Consider the following 16,839-nt stretch of genomic DNA (forward strand, 5'->3'; position numbering starts at 1 on the left):
GTGAGGGGGCACACGAGAGGCGGGAACACAGGTGAGGGGGCATGGTCGTTCTGGGTGGGAGGACATGGAGGCTGGCACATGGGGCACAATATAATGGAGGCTGGCACATGGGGCACAATATAATGGAGGCTGGCACATGGGGCACAATATAATGGAGGCTGGCACATGGGGCACAATATAATGGAGGCTGGCACATGGGGCACAATATAATGGAGGCTGGCACATGGGGCACAATATAATGGAGGCTGGCACATGGGGCACAATATAATGGAGGCTGGCACATGGGGCACAATATAATGGAGGCTGGCACATGGGGCACAATATAATGGAGGCTGGCACATGGGGCACAATATAATGGAGGCTGGCATTGGAGTCTCACCTTGGTGTGGAAGTAAAGGAAGACATTGCGCAAAATATCAGATTCAATCCGCGGCAGGACGAGTTCTGTGGGAGCGTAAACCGCCACGTATCCGTAGCTGAGGATGAGCGCGCTCTTGATCTTCTCCAGATCACCGTCCACCCGATCCTGGAAGAGACAATGATGAGCGGATAATGCACAGCGTGTGATAACCCCCGAACTAACCCAGGAGGTGGGGGTCTTATAATGGTGGCCGGGGATTATCAGACCCCCAGCTCCAGACCCTCCCGAGGATTATCAGACCCCCAGCTCCAGACCCTCCCGAGGATTATCAGACCCCCAGCTCCAGACCCTCCCGAGGATTATCAGACCCCCAGCTCCAGACCCTCCCGAGGATTATCAGACCCCCAGCTCCAGACCCTCCCGAGGATTATCAGACCCCCAGCTCCAGACCCTCCCGAGGATTATCAGACCCCCAGCTCCAGACCCTCCCGAGGATTATAAGACCCCCAGCTCCAGACCCTCCCGAGGATTATCAGACCCCCAGCTCCAGACCCTCCCGAGGATTATCAGACCCCCAGCTGCAGACCCTCCCGAGGATTATCAGAACCCCAGCTCCAGACCCTCCCGAGGATTATCAGACGCCCAGCTCCAGACCCTCCCGAGGATTATCAGACCCCCAGCTCCAGACCCTCCCGAGGATTATCAGAACCCCAGCTCCAGACCCTCCCGAGGATTATCAGAACCCCAGCTCCAGACCCTCCCGAGGATTATCGGACCCCCATCTCCGGACCCTCGTGGGCATTATTGGACCCCTATCTCCAGACCCTCCCGGGTAATTACAGGGGTCGGGGATTATCAGACCCCCCATCTCTGGTCCCTCGCAGGGATTATCGGACCCCCGCGGGTTATTACAGGGGTTGGGGATTATCAGACCCTCATCTCCGGACCCTCCCGGGGATCGGACCCCCAGCTCCGGACTCTCCCGGGGATTATCGGACCCCTGGCTCCGGACCCTCCCGGGTGGGGTCTTTGTGCCCATCATATTGAGCAGAGGTTTCTGCGGGGCAGCAGTACACTGTGTGCAGCGGACGCTGTGGAGCCCCCCGTACACTGGAGCTGTGGAGATGAGCGCACGCCCCCGGCCTCCGGTGCAGGTCGTCTCCTCGGGGAGGAAGCGGCGGCCATGTTATCCAACATCACAACAACACCAGGGTCTGCTAGGTCCATTACAGCGAGGGCTGAAGATCGAATTAACATTCCCCACAAGGAGCGTCACCAGTACGGAGGAGGGGGCCGCAGCGCCAGCGAATACACAGCCCGCCACCGCCGCCAGGGTCATGCGCCAACTGCTAAGACAACGCTACAGGTCAGGGGTCTCACGGGCTCTGCCCATCCCCAGGAGAGGTCACCCACTCCTCACCCCAGAAATGCCGCCCAGCACCGCACCAGGACCCAATGCTCAGTGCAGCACCAAATATACAGCAGAGAGGACCCGGCACCGATACTGGGGGCCACGTCGCACGGATGGCAGTACGTAGGGGGGGGGGGGGTACTCGATGGCAGTACATGGGGGGGGGTACTCGATGGCTGTACATAGGGGGGGGGGGGGTAACTCGATGGCAGTACATGGGGGGGGTACTCGATGGCAGTACATGGGGGACGGGGGTACTCGATGGCAGTACATAGGGGGGGGGTACTCGATGGCAGTACATTGGGGGGGGTATTCGATGGCAGTACATAGGGGGGGTACTCGATGGCAGTACATAGGGGGGGTACTCGATGGCAGTACATAGGGGGGGTACTCGATGGCAGTACATAGGGGGGTACTCGATGGCAGTACATAGGGGGGGTACTCGATGGCAGTACATATGGGGGGGTACTCGATGGCACTACATGGGGGGGTACTCGATGGCAGTACATGGGGGGGGTACTCGATGGCAGTACATGGGGGGGTACTCGATGGCAGTACATAGGGGGGGTACTCGATGGCAGTACATAGGGGGGGTACTCGATGGCAGTACATAGGGGGGTACTCGATGGCAGTACATGGGGGGGGGTACTCGATGGCTGGCACTGGGTGGGCACCCTGGCGGAGGCGATGGCCACTGTCACCCTCCAGGCCTCGGTGGTGGTCGCTCGCTCCGCTTTACGCACCTTGAAGAGGTTGAAGATTCCGGTGTTTTTCTTCATGATGTCGGATTTCAGGAACTCGGACATCTTATCCAGAGCGTCGTCCAAGTGATGAGCGGAGCAGATGCCGAGCGCCACCGCCAGACCCTGCACACAGAGAGGCGTTACCAGAGAGCGGCCATCACACACTGCGCCACCGCCAGACCCTGCACACACAGCGCCAACGCCAGACCCTGCACACACAGCGCCACCACCAGACCCTGCACACAGAGAGCAGTTACCAGAGAGCGGCCATCACACACAGCGCCACCGCCAGACCCTGCACACAGAGAGCAGTTACCAGAGAGCGGCCATCACACACTGCGCCACCGCCAGACCCTGCACACACAGCGCCAACGCCAGACCCTGCACACACAGCGCCACCGCCAGACCCTGCACACAGAGCGCCACCACCAGACCCTGCACACAGAGAGCAGTTACCAGAGAGCGGCCATCACACACAGCGCCACCGCCAGACCCTGCACACAGAGAGGCGTTACCAGAGAGCGGCCATCACACACAGCGCCATCGCCAGACCCTGCACACAGAGAGGCGTTACCAGAGAGCGGCCATCACACACAGCGCCATCGCCAGACCCTGCACACAGAGAGGCGTTACCAGAGAGCGGCCATCACACACAGCGCCACCGCCAGACCCTGCACACAGAGAGGCGTTACCAGAGAGCGGCCATCACACACAGCGCCACCGCCAGACCCTGCACACAGAGAGGCGTTACCAGAGAGCGGCTGCCACACACAGCGCCACCGCCAGACCCTGCACACAGAGAGGCGTTACCAGAGAGCGGCCATCACACACAGCGCCACCGCCAGACCCTGCACACACAGCGCCACCGCCAGACCCTGCACACACAGCGCCGTTACCAGAGAGCGGCCATCACACACAGCGCCACCACCAGACCCTGCACACACAGCGCCACCACCAGACCCTGCACACAGAGAGGCGTTACCAGAGAGCGGCCATCACACACAGCGCCACCGCCAGACCCTGCACACAGAGGCATTACCAGAGAGCGGCCATCACACACAGCGCCGTTACCAGAGAGCGGCCATCACACACAGCGCCACCGCCAGACCCTGCACACAGAGGCGTTACCAGAGAGCGGCCATCACACACAGCGCCACCGCCAGACCCTGCACACACAGCGCCACCGCCAGACCCTGCACACAGAGAGGCGTTACCAGAGAGCAGCCATCACACACAGCGCCACCGCCAGACCCTGCACACACAGCGCCACCGCCAGACCCTGCACACAGAGAGGCGTTACCAGAGAGCGGCCGCCACACACAGCGCCACCGCCAGACCCTGCACACACAGCGCCATCGCCAGACCCTGCACACAGAGAGGCGTTACCAGAGAGAGGCCGCCACACACAGCGCCACCGCCAGACCCTGCACACACAGCGCCACCGCCAGACCCTGCACACACAGCGCCACCGCCAGACCCTGCACACAGAGGCATTACCAGAGAGCGGCCATCACACACAGCGCCACCGCCAGACCCTGCACACAGAGGCATTACCAGAGAGCGGCCGCTGGGGCCATCACACAGCGCCACCCCGGCCCGCAGGCAGTGTACAGTACTGCAGCAGAGGCTGAGGACGGCGGAGACGCTGTTACACATGACAGGTGGAGCGTCCCCAGGGCAGATCTCATCCCAGCGTCCGCACTACACTGCCCAGCATGCCCGGACAGGTCTCATCACTGCTCCCATCGTCCCTCTACTGTGGTCCCCACTTGCCTGACTTGCTGGGAGTTGTAGTTGTAGCAGAGCAGACTCATTTTTTCCTATAGGATGGATATTGGGAGCCTTCCTGACTGGTTGGCTACCAGGAAGAACTAACAGAGGGACTTAGAGGCAGCCTGATATTAACCCTATAATGAGCAGAGTCAGGCAGACTATCCGGACCCCTCAATCTGTGCTGATCAGGACCCTCTCAGTGCAGTCAAGGCTGGAGGATGAGAGGGGCAGTGGCGGAGGAGGATGAGACACACGGGGCGGAGGAGGATGAGACACACGGGGCGGAGGAGGATGAGACACACGGGGCGGAGGAGGATGAGACACACGGGGCGGAGGAGGATGAGACACACGGGGCGGAGGAGGATGAGACACACGGGGCGGAGGAGGATGAGACACACGGGGCGGAGGAGGATGAGACACACGGGGCGGAGGAGGATGAGACACACGGGGCGGAGGAGGATGAGACACACACGGGGCGGAGGAGGATGAGACACACGGGGCGGAGGAGGATGAGACACACGGGGCGGAGGAGGATGAGACACACGGGGCGGAGGAGGATGAGACACACGGGGCGGAGGAGGATGAGACACACGGGGCGGAGGAGGATGAGACACACGGGGCGGAGGAGGATGAGACACACGGGGCGGAGGAGGATGAGACACACGGGGCGGAGGAGGATGAGACACACGGGGCGGAGGAGGATGAGACACACGGGGCGGAGGAGGATGAGACACACGGGGCGGAGGAGGATGAGACACACGGGGCGGAGGAGGAGGAGACACACGGGGCGGAGGAGGAGGAGACACACGGGGCGGAGGAGGAGGAGACACACGGGGCGGAGGAGGAGGAGACACACGGGGCGGAGGAGGAGGAGACACACGGGGCGGAGGAGGAGGAGACACACGGGGCGGAGGAGGAGGAGACACACGGGGCGGAGGATGAGACACACGGGGCGGAGGATGAGACACACGGGGCGGAGGAGGAGGAGACACACGGGGCGGAGGAGGAGGAGACACACGGGGCGGAGGAGGAGGAGACACACGGGGCGGAGGAGGAGGAGACACACGGGGCGGAGGAGGAGGAGAGACACGGGGCGGAGGAGGAGGAGAGACACGGGGCGGAGGAGGAGGAGAGACACGGGGCGGAGGAGGAGGAGACACACGGGGCGGAGGAGGAGGAGACACACGGGGCGGAGGAGGAGGAGACACACGGGGCGGAGGAGGAGGAGACACACGGGGCGGAGGAGGATGAGACACACGGGGCGGAGGAGGATGAGACACACGGGGCGGAGGAGGATGAGGCACACGGGGCGGAGGAGGATGAGACACACGGGGCGGAGGAGGATGAGACACACGGGGCGGAGGAGGATGAGACACACGGGGCGGAGGAGGATGAGACACACGGGGCGGAGGAGGATGAGACACACGGGGCGGAGGAGGATGAGACACACGGGGCGGAGGAGGATGAGACACACGGGGCGGAGGAGGATGAGACACACGGGGCGGAGGAGGATGAGACACACGGGGCGGAGGAGGATGAGACACACGGGGCGGAGGAGGATGAGACACACGGGGCGGAGGAGGATGAGACACACGGGGCGGAGGAGGATGAGACACACGGGGCGGAGGAGGATGAGACACACGGGGCGGAGGAGGATGAGACACACGGGGCGGAGGAGGATGAGACACACGGGGCGGAGGAGGATGAGACACACGGGGCGGAGGAGGATGAGACACACGGGGCGGAGGAGGATGAGACACACGGGGCGGAGGAGGATGAGACACACGGGGCGGAGGAGGAGACACACGGGGCGGAGGAGGAGACACACGGGGCGGAGGAGGAGACACACGGGGCGGAGGAGGAGACACACGGGGCGGAGGAGGAGACACACGGGGCGGAGGAGGAGACACACGGGGCGGAGGAGGAGGAGACACACGGGGCGGAGGAGGAGGAGACACACGGGGCGGAGGAGGAGGAGACACACGGGGCGGAGGAGGATGAGACACACGGGGCGGAGGAGGATGAGACACACGGGGCGGAGGAGGATGAGACACACGGGGCGGAGGAGGATGAGACACACGGGGCGGAGGAGGATGAGACACACGGGGCGGAGGAGGATGAGACACACGGGGCGGAGGAGGATGAGACACACGGGGCGGAGGAGGATGAGGCACACGGGGCGGAGGAGGATGAGACACACGGGGCGGAGGAGGAGGAGACACACGGGGCGGAGGAGGATGAGATACACGTGGCGGAGGAGGAGGAGATACACGTGGCGGAGGAGGAGGAGATACACGTGGCAGAGGAGGAGGAGATACACGTGGCAGAGGAGGAGGAGATACACGTGGCAGAGGAGGATGAGATACACGTGGCAGAGGAGGATGAGATACACGTGGCAGAGGAGGGTGAGAAACACGTGGCGGAGGAGGATGAGAAACACGTGGCGGAGGAGGATGAGAAACACGTGGCGGAGGAGGATGAGAAACACGTGGCGGAGGAGGATGAGATACACGTGGCGGAGGAGGATGAGATACACGTGGCGGAGGAGGATGAGAAACACGGGGCGGAGGAGGATGAGACACACGTGGCGGAGGAGGATGAGAAACACGTGGCGGAGGAGGATGAGATACACGTGGCGGAGGAGGATGAGATACACATGGCGGAGGATGAGATGGCGATACCTCTCTCTCGGCCTCGTCCTGGTAGCGGGCACCGGTCAGCAGCTCCTGCAGCTCCCTCCTCACCAGCTCGCGGTTGGCACAGGCGCCCAGGCTGCTCCCGATGCATTTATACAGGAAATTCTGAGAGAAGAAAGTGGACAATGTCGCCCTCCAGTGGTCACAAACCAGAATGACCATCATCCTCCAGTGCACAGAGGCCACTCACCTTCTCCAGAGCGGAGGTATAACCGGGCAGCTGCCGCCTCATCTCCTGTGAGAGCTGAAAGATCCAGGCGTCATCGGACACGGCCCGCAGTGAGCCCACCAGGAGCTGCAAGAAAAAGAGGGGGAAATGTACCGGACGGCCCGCAGCGAGCCCACCAGGAGCCGCAAGAAAAGAGGGGGAAATGTACTGGACGGCCCGCAGCGAGCCCACCAGGAGCTGTATACAGCACAGTGATTATTCTGGACTTCTCCTCCCTGCCCCAACTTCATTAAACCCCTCAATATTTCACATCCCATAATAATACCTTCAGTGAGCTCCTCCCTTGCCCCATACCTTTAGTAAGCTCCTCCCTTGCCCCGTACCTTCAGTGAGCTCCTCCCTTGCCCCGTACCTTCAGTGAGCTCCTCCCTTGCCCCGTACCTTCAGCGAGCTCCTCCCTTGCCCCATACCTTTAGTAAGCTCCTCCCTTGCCCCATACCTTCAGTGAGCTCCTCTCTTGCCCCATACCTTCAGTGAGCTCCTCCCTTGCCCCATACCTTCAGTGAGCTCCTCCCTTGCCCCGTACCTTCAGTGAGCTCCTCCCTTGCCCCGTACCTTCAGTGAGCTCCTCCCTTGCCCCGTACCTTCAGCGAGCTCCTCCCTTGCCCCATACCTTTAGTAAGCTCCTCCCTTGCCCCATACCTTCAGTGAGCTCCTCCCTTGCCCCGTACCTTCAGTGAGCTCCTCCCTTGCCCCGTACCTTCAGTGAGCTCCTCCCTTGCCCCGTACCTTCAGTGAGCTCCTCCCTTGCCCCGTACCTTCAGCGAGCTCCTCCCTTGCCCCATACCTTTAGTAAGCTCCTCCCTTGCCCCATACCTTTAGTAAGCTCCTCCCTTGCCCCATACCTTTAGTAAGCTCCTCCCTTGCCCCGAACCTTTAGTAAGCTCCTCCCTTGCCCCATACCTTCAGTGAGCTCCTCCCTTGCCCCGTACCTTCAGTGAGCTCCTCCCTTGCCCCATACCTTCAGTGAGCTCCTCCCTTGCCCCATACCTTCAAGTGAGCTCCTCCCTTGCCCCGAACCTTCAGTGAGCTCCTCCCTTGCCCCGAACCTTCAGTGAGCTCCTCCCTTGCCCCGAACCTTCAGTGAGCTCCTCCCTTGCCCCGAACCTTCAGTGAGCTCCTCCCTTGCCCCGAACCTTCAGCGAGCTCCTCCCTTGCCCCGAACCTTCAGCGAGTTCCTCCCTTGCCCCATACCTTCAGTGAGCTCCTCCCTTGCCCCATACCTTCAGCGAGCTCCTCCCTTGCCCCGAACCTTCAGCGAGCTCCTCCCTTGCCCCGAACCTTCAGCGAGCTCCTCCCTTGCCCCATACCTTCAGTGAGCTCCTCCCTTGCCCCGAACCTTCAGTGAGCTCCTCCCTTGCCCCGTACCTTCAGTGAGCTCCTCCCTTGCCCCGTACCTTCAGTGAGCTCCTCCCTTGCCCCGAACCTTCAGTGAGCTCCTCCCTTGCCCCGAACCTTCAGTGAGCTCCTCCCTTGCCCCATACCTTCAGTGAGCTCCTCCCTTGCCCCATACCTTTAGTAAGCTCCTCCCTTGCCCCATACCTTTAGTAAGCTCCTCTCTTGCCCCATACCTTCAGTGAGCTCCTCCCTTGCCTCATACCTTTAGTAAGCTCCTCCCTTGCCCCGTACCTTTAGTAAGCTCCTCCCTTGCCCCGTACCTTTAGTAAGCTCCTCCCTTGCCCCGTACCTTTAGTAAGCTCCTCCCTTGCCCCGTACCTTTAGTAAGCGATCCTCCCACGCCGTCTGCTGTGGAAGTTTCTCCGGAGTTTCTAAAACCAGAAGAGTTTAACCATCAGATCCTGAGTCTGCAGATCAATGAAAAGAGTGACCGACCGACAGACACAGAGCGACGGCCCCCCCCCGACCGACAGACAGACACAGAGCAACAACACTGTTACGAAAGAGGCCGGGAAGGGGGGGTGTCAATCAAGATCCCTCCGCTCAGTCGTGGACCTGTCATTCTGTGACGACACCGCACCTCGCAGCTCCACCCTGACGTCTCTAATACGTCGGAGCCACGCAATAAGAAATCGTCACGTCCGCTAACATATGATATTCCGCGCCCCCAAGAAGCGTGTGGGGTCCGCTTGGCGTAATGCAACACTGACGCCTCCTGTCCCTGCGGGCACAGGGAGGCACGGTGAGGGGGATAGAGCAGGCAGCGCAACCTCCGGCGGGGCACCCAGTTCTTTCCACAGTCCCGACAGGGACTTTCCAGTAGCCCCGGCTGGTTGGGTACAGTGTGGTAGACTGCTACCAGTTACTCGTGAGATATAGGCCTGGTCTGTTAACAGGATTATATTGTGCTAGAAACCAGCGCAGGTAGCGTGTAGTGTTAAGTCAAACTCACGGACATGGGGTTCAAAGATCGAGATAAAAGAAACAGCCCAAGATTAAATTTTATATTTAATCACCTTAAGGGCACACTGGATAATACACAATATACAAGATTGATTTACAGAGATATATATATATATATATATAATCTATCTCTCAGAAATACAGGTAAAACGTGGTCAAAAACAGCTATACAGATGGATCAGTTACCTTGTTCCTTTGTGATTAGGCCTGGTGCTGGCTTGCACAGGGAGGCGCTGTGGAATCATGAATTTTCCTGGGACTCCTCATACGTGTACCACACGTGACCTCTCAGATAAGAACACTCACCAAACGTCTACTTCGGTTTTAATGAATCTACGACCCCCTCCATGTCCCATCCCTTTTGTGACCTAAGACTGGGCTGGACATAGGTTTGCCTTTAGTTTCCAGAAAGATATGTACTTGCAGTTTTTCCCATATCTCCGCCCCTGAGCGTCTCACGCGGAAGATATGACCATTATTTTCCTTCCCACAGCGAGATATTAATTTGGAACTGAGTCGCACGTCACACTATTAAAAGAAAGTGTGTGTGACGTGCGTGAAGCCAGAAATATACCTGCCCTAGATGTGGGAGCGAAGCGCTCCCTAATATTGTAACTCTTACATAGGCACCTCCGAGTTGAGGACCCTGGTTTGCAGCTTAGTTGTAAAACTTGTAAACGCCCATCTACTTGGCTGAATACTCTTCACAGCAGCGGGTTGCTTCTTGTAAGGAACTTTTTCTTTAGGCTTAATTGGATTTTGTCACCTTGGCCATTTGGTGACTAGATCTGGGGAATTCTTTGCACTTATATGAATGTCATAATCCTCACAATATTTCTCAGAATTTTCCTCACAGGCGCCCCGACCGACACAAGCACAGAGCGACGGCCCCCCGACCGACACAAGCACAGAGCGACGGCCCCCCGACCGACACAAGCACAGAGCGACGGCCCCCCGACCGACACAAGCACAGAGCGACGGCCCCCCGACCGACACAAGCACAGAGCGACGGCCCCCCGACCGACACAAGCAAAGAGCGACGGCCCCCCGACCGACAAGCACAGAGCGACGGCCCCCCGACCGACAAGCACAGAGCGACGGCCCCCCGACCGACAAGCACAGAGCGACGGCCCCCCGACCGACAAGCACAGAGCGACGGCCCCCCGACCGACAAGCACAGAGCGACGGCCCCCCGACCGACAAGCACAGAGCGACGGCCCCCCGACCGACAAGCACAGAGCGACGGCCCCCCGACCGACAAGCACAGAGCGACGGCCCCCCGACCGACAAGCACAGAGCGACGGCCCCCCCGACCGACAAGCACAGAGCGACGGCCCCCCGACCGACAAGCACAGAGCGACGGCCCCCCGACCGACAAGCACAGAGCGACAGCCCCCCGACCGACAAGCACAGAGCGACGGCCCCCCGACCGACACAAGCACAGAGCGACGGCTCCCCGACCGACACAAGCACAGAGTGACAGCACCCCAACAGACAGACCGATACAGAGTCTGGAAGCCACAGACTGACACAAACAGCGTCCACATCATTACGAGGTTCAATGCCACAAATTATATCAGGAGAGCAGAAAAATATCCAACATCATCCATAAGACCCCTCACCTTCCAGGAGCAGCAGGAGGGGCGGAATCTCCTGCTCCCAGCACTGCCCAATACTGGGGTGGATATTAATCTGCAGAACGGACAGAAGGCGAAGAGCAGCCGCATTCCTCCCATCACTGGGGTCCAGAGAGGCCGAGACCACCTGAAAAAGACAACAACACCCCCAATATACTATATACATCACTACAGGACAGGACTAGATGTGTCCACTCCTCCTCACCCTCCTCCTTGATATATACTATATACACATTAGGGGGACACGTACCAGCAGTCTTGCATACAGAGCGTGTGGAGATGGCAGAGTCACTGTGAACAGAAGATGGAAATTCTCAGATAAATTGAGTAGGGGGCGGCGGACCCTCTACGAGCGCTGACATTGGGGGGAGGCGGGCCCTCTACGAGCGCTGACACTGCGGGCCCTCTACGAGCGCTGACACTGCGCGCAGCAGACCCTCTACGAGTGGTCACATTGCGGGTGCTGGATCCCCTACGAGCGGTCACATTGCGGGCGGCGGATCCCTTACGAGCGGTCACATTGCGGGCGGCGGATCCCCTACGAGCGGTCACATTGCGGGCGGCGGATCCCCTATGAGCGGTCACATTGCGGGCGGCGGACCCTCTACGAGCGGTCACATTGCGGGCGGCGGACCCTCTACGAGCGGTCACATTGCGGGCGGCGGATCCCCTATGAGCGGTCACATTGCGGGCGGCGGACCCTCTACGAGCGGTCACATTGCGGGCGGCGGATCCCCTATGAGCGGTCACATTGCGGGCGGCGGACCCTCTACGAGCGGTAACATTGCGGGCGGCGGACCCTCTACGAGCGGTCACATTGTGGGCTGCGGACCCTACGAGCGGTCACACTGCGGGCGGTGGATCCTTTGAGCAGTGAGGTGGGGGCTCACCGTTCACATTGTAGTTGATGAGGAACCCCTCCACACCTTCCTCCTGCTTCTTCTGGCCCAGGTGCACCAGGCTCTTACACACCGGGGTCAGCGCGTTGGTGAACTGTACGGGGACCACAAACTCCAACAGGTGGGGCCACAGGATCTGCCGTAGGAACACAATGTGAGCGGCACATTAACCCTTGAGCTGCCATAAACCGGTTTACACCTTTCTGTATAGCGGTGGACTCACGCTGCTCATACGCTCCACCGTGGTGCTGACCAGGTACAGGGTGTTGACGCTGATCCGTCTGACGCTTTCTTCCGTCACTTCCTCCTGCTCGAAGTTTTGACGTCGCACCTGATGATGGAGCGGACATCGGTTACCTTTGCGGGGGGGGGGGGGGGGTCTGCTGCTGGACGCTCCAGATGGAGCAGACCCCCGTACGGGTACTATGATGACTCCCATCATGCATCTTACCGAATTCTCTGCTGACACACAGCACAGCCGGATGATGTAGTCCAGCATCACCTCTCCCCCCGGCTGCTCCAGGTACCCGTGATGGGCCATAGTACTGGCCAGCTGCACCATCGCCTTCCTCACCTGCCGAGAGAGAATACAGGAGGCTGTGCCAAGACCGAAGACCCCCAGACACAGGGGAGGACCCCCAGGGAACAAACAAGACAGAGCAGAGGACCCGAGGGACACAAACAAGACTGACAGAGGTGAAGACCCCAGGGGTAGAGACAAGTCGGACTTAGGGGAGGACCCCCCGGAAAGAGTGGAGGACCTCTGGGCAGAGACAAGTTGGACTGAGGTGAGGCTCCTCGGGGCAGAGCGGAAGACCCCCAGGTCAGAGACAAGACCAACAGAGCAGAGGACCCCTGGAGCAGACAGGAAGGACCCCCAAGGCAGAGACAATTCGGATTAAGAAAAAGGACCCCCAAACAGAGTGGAGGACCCCGGGGCACAGACAAGACTGACAGGGGAGGACTGTGATGATATCTGATCACATGTGGGGTGAACTGTTCTTAATTAGGCCAGATGTATTGTTCCTTTGTTTGATAAATCAAGTGAAGTTAGCCATTGTTTCATGCCAGACTGACCGGACTATTATCTGATAAGTGTGGATTGCCTCAGCCCCTTTGACTAAATGAGAGGAAAAAAAATATGCAATCGGGTTGAACAACCAATGAAAGAGCAGCCATCTCCCACAAGTCCTGAAAAATACTCGCTCTTGTCACCACATTCACTCTACAGGATTTCAGCCTAGGGTCCACGGTTCCAGCTGGAGGATCACAGAACTGCTTCACTTCTCAACACTGAGCGCACAAATTCACTTGGAGAACGCAGGATGGGACAATTCAGTCGCCGGGCTACATATCTTGCTGTCCTCGGTCAGCTTCCTAAGCTTTCGGCAATCTCCTCTCAGTGGGTGCCTGCCAAAACAGAGGTGCTGCTGGCTGGGAAGGTTTGCTCCAAAGTCACAAAGATTCGGTCCCTAGCAGGCCAGCGGAAGGGCCAGATTCTGTCACACCATTTCGTATTCTTGCTGAGAATGTATATATGTTTTTCTTCGGCGCTCCATTGGGAGACCCAGACGATTGGGTGTATAGCTACTGCCTCCGGAGGCCACACAAAGCATTACACTAAAAAGTGTAAGGCCCCTCCCCTTCTGGCTATACACCCCCAGTGGGATCACTGGCTCACCAGTTTTCTGCTTTGTGCGAAGGAGGTCAGACATCCACGCATAGCTCCACTGTTTAGTCAGCAGTAGCTGCTGACTATGTCGGATGGAAGAAAAGTGGGCCCATATAGGGCCCCCAGCATGCTCCCTTCTCACCCCACTTGTGGTTTGTAAGGTTGAGGTACCCATTGCGGGTACGGAGGCTGGAGCCCACATGCTGTTTTCCTTCCCCATCCCCCTGAGGGGCTCTGGGGAAGTGGGATCTTACCGGCCCCCAAGCCCTGAGGCCGGGCTCCATCCACAGACCCAGTGAACCTGCTGGATACGGAGCTGGGTACCATTCAGGGACAAGGCCCTGCAACTTTCAGGTACTCTGTGTCCCCGTACAGGCAGGCACGCACACGCCAGACTTGCTGGGTGTGTTAGTGCGCCGGGGACAGTAGCGCTGTACGCTGGGGTTTGGAGTCACAGCAGCTTAGCTGGGTGACGTCATATGCTGGGAACTACCGCGCCGGCCACTCTCGGAGCGGCGGCGCGGCTGGGACTTGTAGTGCGCCGGAGACTTAGCGCCGACCGCGCTTTTACGGCGGCGGCGCTTATAAATTTAGTCCCCGGCTTTTGCGGCCTAGCTCCGCTTCGTTCCCGCCCCCACCCTGTCAATCAGGGAAGGGGAGAGACGCTGTACGTTTACTCAGCGCCGAGGGCTGGAGCCTTATTTACATGCTCCAGCCCTCTCACTAGGCACAGTGGGACGCAGGTTTCCCGCTTTTAGTCTGGCACGCCCAGGGCCCGCCCCCCCCCTCCACAGGACGCCGGCAGCCATTCCTGCATGCAGTCTGGCTGGAGGACGGACACAGGCTCTGGGAGACCCAGACTAGGGATTTCTGGCGACCACACACCCGCGTTTAGCGGGCGGTAAGCAGCACTTTAGTGCTGGCCCCACTTAGTGCCACAGTGTTATATTGGTGTACTTTTTCCTGTACCAGATATATATATACTGCACTGTAAGGTCGCTTCTTGGCTGTATACCCTATATTGCTCTGGGGAGACAACATGTCATCCACAAAACGCAAGGGTGCCAAGGCACGGGCTGTATACACTGTTTGTACAGCATGTGGGGCTAATCTACCGGCAGGCTCCAACGACTCTCATTGTGTGCAATGTTCAGTCCCAGTGGCACTTCGTCAGCCAGAGCATATGGTGGTAGTGGCCCAGGCAGAGACGCCTGTGAACCCTGCCCCGGTGACGGGGACAGAATTTGCAGTCTTTGCTGATAAAATGTCTGTGACTATGACAAAAATCCTGGAGACCTTGCAGTCCAGGCCAGTTGCTCAGACCATGGACACCGCTGTGCCTATGTTCCCCGGTCCCCCTCAGTTGGAACTAATCCGTACTTCAAGGGGGTCCCAGGCATCACAGGCTGAGGGCTCTGATTCTGATGACAGTCCCAGCCCGCCTAAGCGAGCTCGCTGGGAGAGACCCTCCACGTCATCACGCGGGTCAGGGTCTCAGCGAGAAGGGTCTCTATATGATGAGACAGAGGGGGGTGATCAGGAGTCTAGCCCTGACACCGCACTCACTTTGGATACGCCAGATGGTGACGCCATGGTAAATGACCTTATTGCGGCCATCAATAGGCTGTTGGATATTTCTCCCCCAGCCCCTTCTGCAGAGGAGGCAGCTGCACAGCAGGAGAAATTCCATTTCCTGTATCCCAAGCGTAAATTGAGTACTTTTCTGGACCACTCTGACTTCAGAGCGTCAATCCAGAAACACAATGCTTATCCGGACAAGCGTTTTTCCAAACGTCTTAAGGATACACGTTATCCCTTTCCCCCTGACGTGGTCAAACGCTGGACCCAGTGTCCAAAAGTGGACCCTCCAATATCCAGGCTGGCAGCTAGATCCATAGTTGCAGTGGAGGATGGGGCTTCACTTAAAGATGCCAATGACAGACAGATGGACCTCTGGTTGAAATCCGTCTATGAAGCTATTGGCGCGTCGTTTGCTCCAGCATTCGCGGCCGTGTGGGCGCTCCAAGCTATTTCAGCTGGTTTGGCACAGGTGGACTCTTTCATACGTCCAGCAGTGCCGCAAGTGGCGTCCCTAACTACGCAAATGTCTGCGTTTGCGACCTACGCTATCAATGCGGTACTGGACTCTACGAGCCGTACCGCAATGGCATCCGCCAACTCTGTAGTTTTGCGCAGAGCCTTGTGGTTAAAAGAATGGAAAGCAGATTCTGCTTCTAAAAAATGTTTAACCAGCTTGCCATTATCTGGAGACAGACTGTTTGGTGAGCAATTGGCGGAAATCATTAAACAGTCCAAGGGTAAGGACTCCTCCTTACCCCAGCCCAGATCAAGCAAACCTCAACAGAGGAAGTGGCAGTCAAAGTTTCGGTCCTTTCGAGGCTCGGGCAAGCCCCAATTCTCCTCGTCCAAAGGGACTCAGAAAGAGCAAAGGAGCTCTGATTCCTGGCGGGCCCACTCACGCCCCAAGAAAGCAACCGGAGGTTCCGCTTCCAAGACGGCTGCCTCATGACTTTCGGCCGCCTCCCTCCGCATCCTCGGTCGGTGGCAGGCTCTCCCGCTTTTGCGACATTTGGCTGCCACAGGTCAAAGACCGGTGGGTAACAAACCTTTTGTCTCACGGGTACAGGATAGAGTTCAGTTCTCGTCCTCCGCCTCGGTTCTTCAGAACTTCCCCACATCCCGACCGAGCAGATGCCCTTCTGCAGGCGGTGAATTCTCTAAGAGCAGAAGGAGTGGTGGTCCCTGTTCCTCTTCGGGAACAAGGACAAGGTTTTTACTCCAATCTCTTTGTGGTGCCAAAAAAGGACGGCTCATTCCGTCCTGTTCTGGACCTGAAACTGCTCAACAAGCATGTGAACGCCAGGCGGTTCCGGATGGAATCCCTCCGCTCAGTCATTGCCTCAATGTCTCAAGGAGATTTCCTAGCATCAATAGACATCAAAGATGCTTATCTCCACGTGCCGATTGCTACAGAGCACCAACGCTTTCTACGCTTCGTGATAGGAGACGACCATCTCCAGTTCGTAGCGCTGCCAT

The 16,839-nt window shown here is 58.8% G+C and overlaps 1 protein-coding gene across 2 annotated transcripts in view; it reads right to left on the reverse strand.

Moving 5' to 3' along the window:
* Nucleotides 1-16,839, reverse strand: part of MROH1 (maestro heat like repeat family member 1) — a 103,249-nt gene that overhangs the window by 54,586 nt on the left and 31,824 nt on the right. For both annotated transcript variants that reach the window (XM_075352781.1, XM_075352779.1), the window contains exons 11-20: nt 12,562-12,684; nt 12,334-12,441; nt 12,102-12,246; nt 11,462-11,502; nt 11,197-11,338; nt 8,930-8,982; nt 7,175-7,279; nt 6,970-7,089; nt 2,516-2,638; nt 380-526 (exon numbers count right to left, since the gene is read on the reverse strand). In XM_075352781.1, the coding sequence (XP_075208896.1) occupies nt 380-526; nt 2,516-2,638; nt 6,970-7,089; nt 7,175-7,279; nt 8,930-8,982; nt 11,197-11,338; nt 11,462-11,502; nt 12,102-12,246; nt 12,334-12,441; nt 12,562-12,684 (1,107 nt within the window). The remainder of the gene's footprint in view (nt 1-379; nt 527-2,515; nt 2,639-6,969; nt 7,090-7,174; nt 7,280-8,929; nt 8,983-11,196; nt 11,339-11,461; nt 11,503-12,101; nt 12,247-12,333; nt 12,442-12,561; nt 12,685-16,839) is intronic.

The sequence above is a fragment of the Anomaloglossus baeobatrachus genome, chromosome 6 (assembly GCF_048569485.1).
Source record: "Anomaloglossus baeobatrachus isolate aAnoBae1 chromosome 6, aAnoBae1.hap1, whole genome shotgun sequence".
Taxonomy (NCBI): domain Eukaryota; kingdom Metazoa; phylum Chordata; class Amphibia; order Anura; family Aromobatidae; genus Anomaloglossus; species Anomaloglossus baeobatrachus.